Below are 13,775 nucleotides of genomic sequence, written 5' to 3'. Positions count from 1 at the left end.
AATGTCGAATGGTGACACTCGGTAAGTAATCCTACAATTTTTTGTTTATAGCGTAGTTTATACGGATTATTCCCAAAAAATATATACGTATTTTGGAAATGTTGAGTCGGATTAGTCTAGAATCGATTAATTTTATGGAAGAAAATCTTTCAAACAGCCGTAGTCCGTAAACTTGATACGTGTCGGGTTGTGATTGGAAGGATTCGTAAGAAAGCGGATTCCTAGAGAATGGAACGTATCTCTATCTTATAGGGGGGTCGACTGTAGTTGCATGTGATAATCAAATTACACAAACCAATTTATTATTATACAGTTTACTTAAATTTCAGATAATAAGTTCAAAATTAAAAACAGTTTCTTCCTGATTTATGAACCAATTGAATTTTGTAAGTAATTGAAATATCACTTCTTTAAAAAATGAATATTTTTATTGTTAGACCAAAGGAGGCAACCCTAGTGATTGTTATCATAATGTCTTATGATAACAATCACTTTGGAAACTGGCTTTACTAACTGATTTAGTGACCAGGAGGTGGAGAAGGAAAATAAATAAGATGATGCACTTTTTCCACACTTCTCACAGACTTGTAAATGCTTTAATTCCATCACATTTAACGTTAAATGATGTTCAGCAAATGATGCAACAAGCTGAAAAAATACCATCATCATCATCACGAGTTAACTAATTTTTGAATTCATTTACTTGAAGCCAGATTTTCTTAAATGTACAATTGCATGAATCAATGTGCCGAGGTACCATGGCCCCTTCCAAAAAAAAGGTAAACAAACACTAGAAAATTTTTAAAATTCTTTTTTTTTGTTTATACTGTGTTGTATCTTCTACTTCTAAACTATTTATGAATTAGCAGTCACATAAAATGGGAATTTTATTGAATTGAGATAAAAAATTTTTTATATGTTTAATTTGGCTTCAACCAAGATTAAATCCTAAGTGCATCACTGCCATGAACATACAAGGAGAAAATGAATCAGACAAATGTCTAAATTAGTTCATCTGAAAAAACCAATTTTTAACACTCAAAATGGCAAAGAGATACTTAGCACAAGCAAACACATGAATTATGTTAAAAATTTAATGTACTGAAACACCATATACAAATCATAAAAACTTTCGTAATTACGAGAAAGTTTTTTTATCATTATAAGTAAACTTATTGAATATTAAAATTAATTTTGAATAACATTTTTTTAAATTAATAAATACTGTAATTTTATTTATATTTTAAACTGTTTTGCTGACACTTAAATATTTTTGCTGACTGCCAACCTTGATTTAAAATTGCTGGTCAATCCAGCTGAGTGGCAACCCTGACAATCACATAAATGTATGTCATCAAAATGCAAAGAAATTTATTATACATTAAGAAATTAAAAATTTAAAGCAAAAATATTTTATATAAAAATTCAGAAGAAAAATATAAAAGCATGTTAAATCAATGAAATTAAAAACTGTATTACAGTAAAATATATCAATTACTTAATTATTAAGTAATTATTTTCATCAAAATGTTGTTAAGCATAAAATTGTATGCTCAAAACAATGTTAATAATAAAATTTGAAGCACATTTTTAGATTAAAATGTACTGTACTTTCATTTAAAGAAAAAATTTATACATAAAAAATTTAATTTAAAATTTGCATCCTAATTATCTATTGTTAAATAAATTTAAACATAGANGATTATTCCCAAAAAATATATACGTATTTTGGAAATGTTGAGTCGGATTAGTCTAGAATCGATTAATTTTATGGAAGAAAATCTTTCAAACAGCCGTAGTCCGTAAACTTGATACGTGTCGGGTTGTGATTGGAAGGATTCGTAAGAAAGCGGATTCCTAGAGAATGGAACGTATCTCTATCTTATAGGGGGGTCGACTGTAGTTGCATGTGATAATCAAATTACACAAACCAATTTATTATTATACAGTTTACTTAAATTTCAGATAATAAGTTCAAAATTAAAAACAGTTTCTTCCTGATTTATGAACCAATTGAATTTTGTAAGTAATTGAAATATCACTTCTTTAAAAAATGAATATTTTTATTGTTAGACCAAAGGAGGCAACCCTAGTGATTGTTATCATAATGTCTTATGATAACAATCACTTTGGAAACTGGCTTTACTAACTGATTTAGTGACCAGGAGGTGGAGAAGGAAAATAAATAAGATGATGCACTTTTTCCACACTTCTCACAGACTTGTAAATGCTTTAATTCCATCACATTTAACGTTAAATGATGTTCAGCAAATGATGCAACAAGCTGAAAAAATACCATCATCATCATCACGAGTTAACTAATTTTTGAATTCATTTACTTGAAGCCAGATTTTCTTAAATGTACAATTGCATGAATCAATGTGCCGAGGTACCATGGCCCCTTCCAAAAAAAAGGTAAACAAACACTAGAAAATTTTTAAAATTCTTTTTTTTTGTTTATACTGTGTTGTATCTTCTACTTCTAAACTATTTATGAATTAGCAGTCACATAAAATGGGAATTTTATTGAATTGAGATAAAAAATTTTTTATATGTTTAATTTGGCTTCAACCAAGATTAAATCCTAAGTGCATCACTGCCATGAACATACAAGGAGAAAATGAATCAGACAAATGTCTAAATTAGTTCATCTGAAAAAACCAATTTTTAACACTCAAAATGGCAAAGAGATACTTAGCACAAGCAAACACATGAATTATGTTAAAAATTTAATGTACTGAAACACCATATACAAATCATAAAAACTTTCGTAATTACGAGAAAGTTTTTTTATCATTATAAGTAAACTTATTGAATATTAAAATTAATTTTGAATAACATTTTTTTAAATTAATAAATACTGTAATTTTATTTATATTTTAAACTGTTTTGCTGACACTTAAATATTTTTGCTGACTGCCAACCTTGATTTAAAATTGCTGGTCAATCCAGCTGAGTGGCAACCCTGACAATCACATAAATGTATGTCATCAAAATGCAAAGAAATTTATTATACATTAAGAAATTAAAAATTTAAAGCAAAAATATTTTATATAAAAATTCAGAAGAAAAATATAAAAGCATGTTAAATCAATGAAATTAAAAACTGTATTACAGTAAAATATATCAATTACTTAATTATTAAGTAATTATTTTCATCAAAATGTTGTTAAGCATAAAATTGTATGCTCAAAACAATGTTAATAATAAAATTTGAAGCACATTTTTAGATTAAAATGTACTGTACTTTCATTTAAAGAAAAAATTTATACATAAAAAATTTAATTTAAAATTTGCATCCTAATTATCTATTGTTAAATAAATTTAAACATAGAAGTCAATAATATTTATCAAAAATTTTTGTGTTAAATTACAAAACATCTACTCAAAATATGATATGAGAGTTTATTAATATCAAAAATAATAATACTTATGATGTTAATACTCACTAAAACATTCTAGTTGATAGGTTCTTTCAAAAACTAGTAAATGTTTTATACATATGAAACATCTTTAAACCTTATAAAACTTTAATATTTAATTTGATTGATTGATTGATATTTAATTCTTGAATAGGTATAATATAAGGTACAATTCAAGCTCTAAATGAGATGGGTGGGATCTTATCAGAGATGTAGAGCATACCCATAGGAGCAAAAAATTCAAAGAAACTATACTTCTATAAGCTACACTTCATTAGATACAGCCTCCCAAAATCAGGTCACTTGAGATTGCAAGTTGCTATTGCATTTAACTATTCAGCCTACATGACTATGTCAGCTTTGAGTAGCCCATTTGACTGTTTGTGGAGTACTTGATGTTATATAGTTTTAAGAAGTGGGGGCTCACCACAATGCAGAACATGGAGAATAGCAGTATACTGATACATGTTAAAAACTGACCTTTGGAAGCATATATGTATAGATATGGTTCCTTTGACTCTTTTGCTCATATAGTGGGTCTACAATTCTGGAGATGCAAAACCCTTCATTCAGAGCTTGAATCTTACCTAATATGTAAAATAAACAAGAACAAAAAGCAATATCTAAAATTTTTCTATAAATGAATGTATTTTATTTACAGAATATTATTTCACCCCAATCTAAAACTTCAAATAATTTTAATTATATTTTCAAAGTTTATTTATATTTGTTTATAAAAGAATTTTATTCTATAAATAAATATAAATCAACTTTAAAAATAAAATCATAAGTTTTACTTATTAATTACTTAAAAACTACACCATTTAATTTGTATCAAGAAAAAAACAGACAGACAAAAGCTATCAGTTTAAAAATATTTTTAACCATAAAATTATTTTCTTTTGCATTATTACTGTACTAATATTTAGAAAATTGCAAACCTTGAGGTCACCAGGGAAATAACTAGTTAGTTTTTCAGCATATTCCTGTATATGTGGATACATATATATATTAGTTACATGCCACAGTTTTTTCATTTGATTAACTGCTGCTTCAGTTACTTTCCTTTAAAAAAAGTTGATTTTTAATTTTTATAAAATTGATTTAAAAATATAATTATTTTTAATCTAAGTTATAAGAATTTTTAATTTATAATATATTCAAAAGATAAATATTTAATTTTATCACACAAAGGAATAAAGACTTATTTATCAATTTAACATTTATAAAATGCATATCTCATATATAACTTTTAGATGAGATAAAGAACAAATGTTAATATATAAAATTTGAATACAAAAATTCTTTATATTTTAATCTGAAAATGATGCAATTATTTAAAATCATTATAACATTTTTATTATGTATAAGAAAACCTTCACTTAAGATATGATTGAATTTATAAGATGCTGGCCATTAATGTATGGCATAAAGGGAGAGGAGTTGTGAAAACTACATCACTGTATACAGTAGAAAGAAGGGGGATAAGGCTTTGACTATGTGAACTTTTTTAGTGATATCAGTGACAGGCCATTGCATTTAGTTGTCCAGAAAGTTTGTGTGGTTTTTGTGGTAGTTATCTTCAGATGCTTTGAAACATAACTTTGGTTCAAATCTTGAAAGCATATGGTTTATTTGATAGCTAATATTAAACTATACAGCATTCAAACAAAAAGTTTGAAGATTGGGTTTGTTTTATAATTTTGGAATAATTTTAAAAGTCTGCATCCAAAAGGAATATTTTTGACATATACTACTGTTTTATTTCAAAAAAGAAAAAATACAGCACAAACCTGTTAAAAGTTATGCAAGGTGTACAGGGAGAATGCCATCAAAGAATATCTGTGCAAGAAGTGATTTACAAAATTTTGTTCTGTAGATTTTAACTCCAAGATGCACCACACTCTGGTGAGCAATGGAAAATTCACGATGACAGTGAAGTGTTTAATTGACTATAATACTTGTTACACAACAAGGAAAATTGCACTACTGAATGAAGATATTTCCTTCCATTTAAAAAAACATTGCTTTATATTTACATTGTGAAAAACTGCACAAACTTTTTGGCCAATCTAATATATAGATTTAGATATAAAGATTTATTATTGATAAGAATCAATTCCAAAGTATGGTCATAATAGATCTAACTGTCTTTTCTTTGGTGATATTATTTGTAGAAATCACATAGTATAGTAAACTATTTTTGTTTGTTTTATTACATACTAGTGTACTGTTATATAAATTTTTATTTGGTCATATATATACAAAAATAAATAAATGAAACTATATTTTAGAAATATTTGTTGAAATTTTTAGTTTGTAAACTATTATAGAAAAGTAAGATCTATTGAATAACATATAAATTCAACTATAACTTCAATTTTAAAACATTTGCAACAGTAAAAATGTTATTTATATGACATTCAGATTTCATATAATCAACATTTCACGCACATCAATGCATTGAAAATTCTTTACCTTTTAAAAAACTGCCAGTTTAGTGGCTAATACTAATTTCAGAATTGATTATAAGAAGTCTTCTTCTAACTTATCCTAATTTTTCTTGTAAGTTTATTTAATCATATTCCAGATAGATTTATTTTTTTATTAATTTTGTGAAAATCAATATCTATTATGCAGTACAGGCGACCTCCCTATAACACTGGTTCCTATAGTTCGGATTCCTATATCACAGCAAAAAAATTGCAACAGTATTCGTACAAACATGCTAAAAAAACTCCTATAATTTGGTAAAACATCATCGCCGACTCGTGTCGCGACAAGATTGCACAAACCGTTGAGTTTAAACAAGCAGCGGACCTACCAAAAACCATTTATTATTTAACATCCATAAAAATTATATTTATATTAATGATGTCTCTAAAGTTCAGCGAATTTTTTGCAAAAAAAATAAATTATCAGAAAGCACACAAACGCCATTCAATGACAATCTCCATGACGAAAACAAGTTTAAGCAACGGCATAGTCAAACGGTGCACACTCTGTAAGTAATCCTACAATNAAAAAACCCTGTTATGTAATTATAAAGTTATTTAAAAATCGAACTTGATCGAAATTTGTTTTCCCTTATTTCAAATGTTTTAAAATTATTGTTTAAATGACGAAAAAGCCTATTTAAATTCATCCGGATTTATGAAGAGAAAAAGCACTACGTAACGTTCTTTGAATGGATAAAAATAATTTCATCCACAAGAGCCAAAAACGACAGATAGATAACAATCTTGTTGGAAAAACTGCCTATAAACACTTTAAGTTTAACATGATATATTTAACTTGGAAGAAAAGGGGGAAAAAAGCCATTAAAGTTAATTTTTATTAAGAGCTATCAATAGAAAAAACAATCAGCAATTTTTTCCTGTTGTCATCTGCTGCTAACAGAAATTCTATTTAATAAATCATTTCAGGATCAATGCCTTTGATATAATTACAATTCGTTATTTTACTGAAACAAATTGCTAAGTTATTTTTATTATTCTTTCTATAAAATGCTTAGCTTAAAATCGTCACGAAAAATAATTGAGGTAGCGGCTCTGAGAATCGATGAATCGTCATGATTTTTTTTTATGAACAGTCTTTACTGAATATGAAGTGACGAAGCCCTTGAAGTGAGCGAGTAATGTTAGTACGTACGAAAAAACGAACTGGATTCACGGTTGGATTGAGCGAAGCAAATGGGAATTGGATGGTTGGCCCATGACGAGGGTTTGAATCGTCACGAAATTTTTTCTTACGAATAGTCTATAACAGCAGTCGCCAACCGGTGATCTGTGGAGAAATTTGGATACTGATCAACTCACGGTTACGCAAAGTGTTACGAAATAAATGTAAAATGCTTGGTTGCTTTTTCTCGCTCAATTTTATTGCGATCTGAAACTAAATACGAAATGACTGTTAAATAATGTAAACGAGCAATTATTTATTGTGACATCGTCACAATCCCGGGCTGCAATTTTTAATTATATTTTTAATTTATTTGATTTAAAATGTATGTTTTTGACCAGTGCCGGTCCGAGGCAAGTTTTAGGATGGAGCGAGATCCTATTATGGCGCCCCCCTTGGTTGCCCCTAATTTTTACCCTTTAATTTTCTTTACCACTGAGGCGCCCCTAGGACTTAGCGCCTGGAGCGGATGCTCCGTTCGCCCTATGGTAGGGCCTGCTCTGTTTTTGACCTCAAATTAGAAATGTGTTGCCTCTGTATGCCATACTTTTTCTGTTAGCAATAGAGTCGTGCCATGCATCTATCTAACTTCTTTCAAGGGAAAATTTTTGAATTGAAATAACATGATTTCTGCTGCAAACTGGAAGTTAGTATATAATTCGGGAGCTCAATAATATATAGTATATAATTCGGGAGCTCAATAATATATAGTATATAATCGGGAGCACCTAAGCTTTCCATATCTAATCTAGGTTTTCATCTACTGTATCTAACTCTGTTCTCGAGATTAAGGAAGAACAAGGACAGACAGACGCCAGTAAGAATTTATAGATCTACAATTTTTGAAAATTGCAGTCCAATAAATCAATAATGTGAGTACGATTTCGTCCTTTGTGGAAAAGAGCCAAGAATCCTTAAACTTATTTCAAACAAGCAGCAACACAGTTGACGTCTGGATGGCAGCCTACCGCTCTGCGGAACCCGGGATCGAGTTCAGACGGGTCGAAAATTCCCAAGGATTTTTCGGTGGGGTGGTCCATCTGAACATGTCCTTTCCCGTCCCTCACCACTCTCACCCATTGTGGGCCTGGCCGACTCATAATGGGCTTGCTAAAAAAAGGCCCTCTTAGTATCCACGGGGGAAAATGTTTAAAAATATATATAGAAGAGAGGAGGGTATTATGGAATACCATTTACATTTCTAAAAATAACTTTACTGGTTTTTTAATAAAAATCCCATAATCATCATGAGTACATTCTATAACTAATTGTAATGAACTGTCACTTGTAACAAAAAAAATACTATTTATTTTGTTGTTATAAAAAAAAATGTGTTTAAAAAAAACACACAAATGGAGGGTAATATGGAATAGTCGGGTAATATGGAATAGGTGGTTTAAACCATTTAAAAATTAGACTTCATAAAACATAATTATTCTTAACTATAAAAACCATATTTTTAAGATTATGTGCATGTCATTCCTGCTTCGAGTCTATTTACCAAAAGTCACAGATATAATTTTCTTTCTCTGCTCCGGTACGCACAATCAAGGTAAGCCCACAGAGAACAGCTGAAGCATTGAATCCAAATTTTCCCTCTTTCATCTTTGGAGAATTTTCCGTTACAGAAGATACATTCAGCGTCTTCGTTTACTGGTACTTTAGTTGATGGCATGAAGTCCATTACAGATGATACATCAGAATGGAACGATTCATCGCTGCTAACACTAGAGTCATCTCTTGTAGGTTTAGGTCTATAAGGTCGGTCTAAGTTTAATTTCTTAACAGGTGGTCTTTGAATGTTCGGTTTCTTTTGTTGTTTTGAAGCTTCTGGTTCCTTCTTTTTGACCTTTTCTTTCAGTTTATCCATTTATCCTAGTATTCCATAATACCCGACACGCCATCTTGGAAAATGAACCTTTAAACTGATGGACAAAAACATTGTCAGCTAAAAAACAACTACATTATAACAAAATACAATTCTTTTAGTGTACTTTATCCTTAACATCAATGTTCAAGTCACATGTGTACTAGTAGGTTAAAATGTTTTAAAACTTGCCTGCAAAAACTCTTGAAAATCACAAAACACACTTTGTTCTGTAGCGAGTGGTACGACAACAACAAGCGGTCAACTCTCAATGCACTGCATCGTGGGAGTCTTTCTTGAGTAGTTCATGGTATTCCCACGTAGCCTAATAGCAGCAACAAACAGAGCCGAAACCTCGGTTTTCCATATTTTCGGACTATTCCATAATACCCTCCTTTCCTCTGCTAAAAACGTCATCTCTTGCTATTAGTGCTGTGCGATGCATCGATGTGACATCGATACATCGATGTTTTTGTTCGTCGATGCATCGACCTTCCGATGTTTTTGAAACATCAATCCTGAATCGATGTTAGCAATATGTGAATTTCGATTCATCCATGCATGCAGTTCATTCTTTGTTCCTAATGTTACCACCTGTTCGGTTTTCAACCGGACAGTCCGGGAATTTCGTAGAAATTGTGAAATTGCGATAAAACAAAGTTCTCGCAAATATGTTTACAAATTTACACTATTTTAACAGTGAATGAACTCACACTCATTGAAACNTATATTTTAATCTGAAAATGATGCAATTATTTAAAATCATTATAACATTTTTATTATGTATAAGAAAACCTTCACTTAAGATATGATTGAATTTATAAGATGCTGGCCATTAATGTATGGCATAAAGGGAGAGGAGTTGTGAAAACTACATCACTGTATACAGTAGAAAGAAGGGGGATAAGGCTTTGACTATGTGAACTTTTTTAGTGATATCAGTGACAGGCCATTGCATTTAGTTGTCCAGAAAGTTTGTGTGGTTTTTGTGGTAGTTATCTTCAGATGCTTTGAAACATAACTTTGGTTCAAATCTTGAAAGCATATGGTTTATTTGATAGCTAATATTAAACTATACAGCATTCAAACAAAAAGTTTGAAGATTGGGTTTGTTTTATAATTTTGGAATAATTTTAAAAGTCTGCATCCAAAAGGAATATTTTTGACATATACTACTGTTTTATTTCAAAAAAGAAAAAATACAGCACAAACCTGTTAAAAGTTATGCAAGGTGTACAGGGAGAATGCCATCAAAGAATATCTGTGCAAGAAGTGATTTACAAAATTTTGTTCTGTAGATTTTAACTCCAAGATGCACCACACTCTGGTGAGCAATGGAAAATTCACGATGACAGTGAAGTGTTTAATTGACTATAATACTTGTTACACAACAAGGAAAATTGCACTACTGAATGAAGATATTTCCTTCCATTTAAAAAAACATTGCTTTATATTTACATTGTGAAAAACTGCACAAACTTTTTGGCCAATCTAATATATAGATTTAGATATAAAGATTTATTATTGATAAGAATCAATTCCAAAGTATGGTCATAATAGATCTAACTGTCTTTTCTTTGGTGATATTATTTGTAGAAATCACATAGTATAGTAAACTATTTTTGTTTGTTTTATTACATACTAGTGTACTGTTATATAAATTTTTATTTGGTCATATATATACAAAAATAAATAAATGAAACTATATTTTAGAAATATTTGTTGAAATTTTTAGTTTGTAAACTATTATAGAAAAGTAAGATCTATTGAATAACATATAAATTCAACTATAACTTCAATTTTAAAACATTTGCAACAGTAAAAATGTTATTTATATGACATTCAGATTTCATATAATCAACATTTCACGCACATCAATGCATTGAAAATTCTTTACCTTTTAAAAAACTGCCAGTTTAGTGGCTAATACTAATTTCAGAATTGATTATAAGAAGTCTTCTTCTAACTTATCCTAATTTTTCTTGTAAGTTTATTTAATCATATTCCAGATAGATTTATTTTTTTATTAATTTTGTGAAAATCAATATCTATTATGCAGTACAGGCGACCTCCCTATAACACTGGTTCCTATAGTTCGGATTCCTATATCACAGCAAAAAAATTGCAACAGTATTCGTACAAACATGCTAAAAAAACTCCTATAATTTGGTAAAACATCATCGCCGACTCGTGTCGCGACAAGATTGCACAAACCGTTGAGTTTAAACAAGCAGCGGACCTACCAAAAACCATTTATTATTTAACATCCATAAAAATTATATTTATATTAATGATGTCTCTAAAGTTCAGCGAATTTTTTGCAAAAAAAATAAATTATCAGAAAGCACACAAACGCCATTCAATGACAATCTCCATGACGAAAACAAGTTTAAGCAACGGCATAGTCAAACGGTGCACACTCTGTAAGTAATCCTACAATATTTTGTTTATAGCATAGTTTATATGGATTATTCCCAAAAAATTATATGTATTTTGGAAATGTTGAGTCGAATTAGTCTAGAATCGATTAATTTTATGGAAGAAACCTCTCAAACAGCCGTAGTCCATAAACTGCATATGTGCCGGGCTGTGATTGTCTGGACTTCCTAGAAGCTGGATTCATAAAAACAGGAACATATCTACCGTGTTATAGGGGGTCGACTGTATTTTATTGCTCTAACATGTTTCTTGATTCTTTCACGTAATTCCCTTCCTGAATCTCTGATATGGGTTGATGGCTCTTGACAATCACAAAAATAATTCATTAATTTTATTTTCTTCTATTGTTGGTATTTTTGTTTTATATAATACTTGTTCTACTCAATTTTTTTGTCCAGGATACTATATTATATTGATAAAATATTTTTAAAATTTGCTTGAAAAATTTCTGAATATAAGTTATTTTGCCAAATGCCCGGTTCTCTAAAAAAATATCAGAATCAAAGTTTGAACTCACTGGTCTGACATTGATTCTGAGTGGGACAGCATGTGTGCTTGAGTCCCACTCAGGATGTAGATCATTTGCACTTGTGTCATTTTGTCTTAATTTTTTTTTTTACACATTTTCTTTTCTACTGTATATTAAACTATCTTTTTGGCACATTTAACAAGAGATCCAGACTCTGTCTGGAACCTTGCATTTGTATTATATTTTTGTATATTTTGTGCCTCCCATAACAGTATGAAATATTTTTTAAGCCTTGATCATATAGTTAGAAATAAATACAGTAATACCCCGAACTTACGCGATAGGTGGGACCAAGCGATGACCGCGTAATTCGAATTCGCGTAAGTCAGGGTATAATTTCGCAATTTGTGTAAAATCCAAGTCGGATGTATGTAAGCTAATAAATGTTCTCGTTAATGTTATCTCGTCCTTTGATTCGTTCACGGTTACAAGAAATCACCACATAGAGTCTCTCAAGTCTCCGTAGATATAACAAACACAGAAATAAATAACACAAAATAAATTGTAGCTATGTGTCTATTCCGCGCTACACGTCCAAATATGTAAGCTAAACAATAGTGTGGGGGGAATGAGTAATCAAGAGTTGCGTGGCGCTCAAACAAAAGACGAATTGATGAGATTTGAAAATCGCGTAACTCCGGGTTTGCGTAAGTTGGGGTAGCGTAAGTCGAGGTATTACTGTACAAATATTGACAAGGATATGTAATTTTACATTGTTATTAGATATCTGTGAAAATTGAAGATACTATTTATGGGCTGCAATTTGAAAAAATTGTAGACTTATAAATTCCCACTATTGTCCATTTGTGTGTCCTTCTTTAATCTCTAGAGTGGACTTATATAGATGAAATCTGAGAACAGATATGGAAAGCTGAGGGGCAGGAAGCCTTGATTAATTCTATACAAACTTTCAATGCAAACTGAGTCATGTTATTTCAGTTCAAAAATTTTTCCTGAAAGGAGCTAGACAGTTGACTGGCATGATTCTGTTGTTAAAGGAAAAGTATGGTGTATAAGGGCAAGACACTACTAATTTGAGGTGGAGAGCATATATTTTAAATTAAATAAATTAAAAATATGATTAAAAATTGCAGCCTGGCATTGTGATGATGTCACAATAAATAATTGCTTGTTAATATTAAACTGATTGTGTAAAATGATTTTTTGGTAGGTAATATCTCCATTAGAAATGTTTACCCTGTATGCACGCTAATACTCTGTATGTCCACCTTTCACTTTTAGAATGGTGTTGATCCTATGAGACATACTTTCCTCCAGTTTATGAAGGACTCTTGTTGGTGTATTCTGACATTCTGTCTTCAATACATCTTTCAGCTACTTCATGATCTGGTTTAGATCTAGTACTCCAGTTCATCCTAAAGGTTTTCAGTTAGGTTATGATTGATGCTGTAGGCAAGCCAGTTTTTATAATGCCACTTTCTAAAGCAGTGTTTTTCACCATTTTTTATCTCATGGCACATTTGAACCTACCTATAATTAAGTTTTTACAGAAAAAAATCATGTGATTTAAAGTTGTACAGTGGTACCTCAGGATACGAAATTAATCCGTTCTGAAACTGAGATCGTATCATGAAAATGTCGTAAGGTGGATCATCTTTTCCCATATGATTACATGTAAAACCAAATAATTCATTCCAACGTGAAAAACATACTCAAATTAAAGCCAAGTAATACATTAAAAAAAATAACTGTAGTAAGAAAAACAAATGAAAAATGCGAACTAATGTAACGTCGTATGGTGAGTTTTTGTTCGTATCGTGGAGCAAAAATATGTTCGAATTTCATGTCGTATCCTGAAAATTTCGTATGCTGGGGC

General features: G+C 30.2%; 1 protein-coding gene across 1 annotated transcript in view; it reads right to left on the bottom strand.

Moving 5' to 3' along the window:
- LOC111630245 (alanine--glyoxylate aminotransferase 2, mitochondrial-like) overlaps positions 1-8,973 on the bottom strand; it is a 25,571-nt gene extending 16,598 nt beyond the window's left edge. Inside the window, exons 1-3 of the mRNA XM_023374324.1 lie at positions 8,739-8,973; positions 5,351-5,411; positions 4,364-4,487 (exon numbers count right to left, since the gene is read on the bottom strand). Of these exons, the coding sequence (XP_023230092.1) occupies positions 4,364-4,487; positions 5,351-5,411; positions 8,739-8,973 (420 nt within the window). The remainder of the gene's footprint in view (positions 1-4,363; positions 4,488-5,350; positions 5,412-8,738) is intronic.
- Between the last annotated feature and the right edge of the window lie 4,802 nt (positions 8,974-13,775).

Source organism: Centruroides sculpturatus, unplaced genomic scaffold (assembly GCF_000671375.1).
Source record: "Centruroides sculpturatus isolate CEXI.00-Female unplaced genomic scaffold, Cexi_2.0 scaffold645, whole genome shotgun sequence".
Classification (NCBI taxonomy): Eukaryota; Metazoa; Arthropoda; class Arachnida; order Scorpiones; family Buthidae; genus Centruroides; species Centruroides sculpturatus.
The sequence above is the reverse complement of the archived record's forward strand: the minus strand, read 5'-3'. Positions and strand labels throughout refer to the sequence as shown.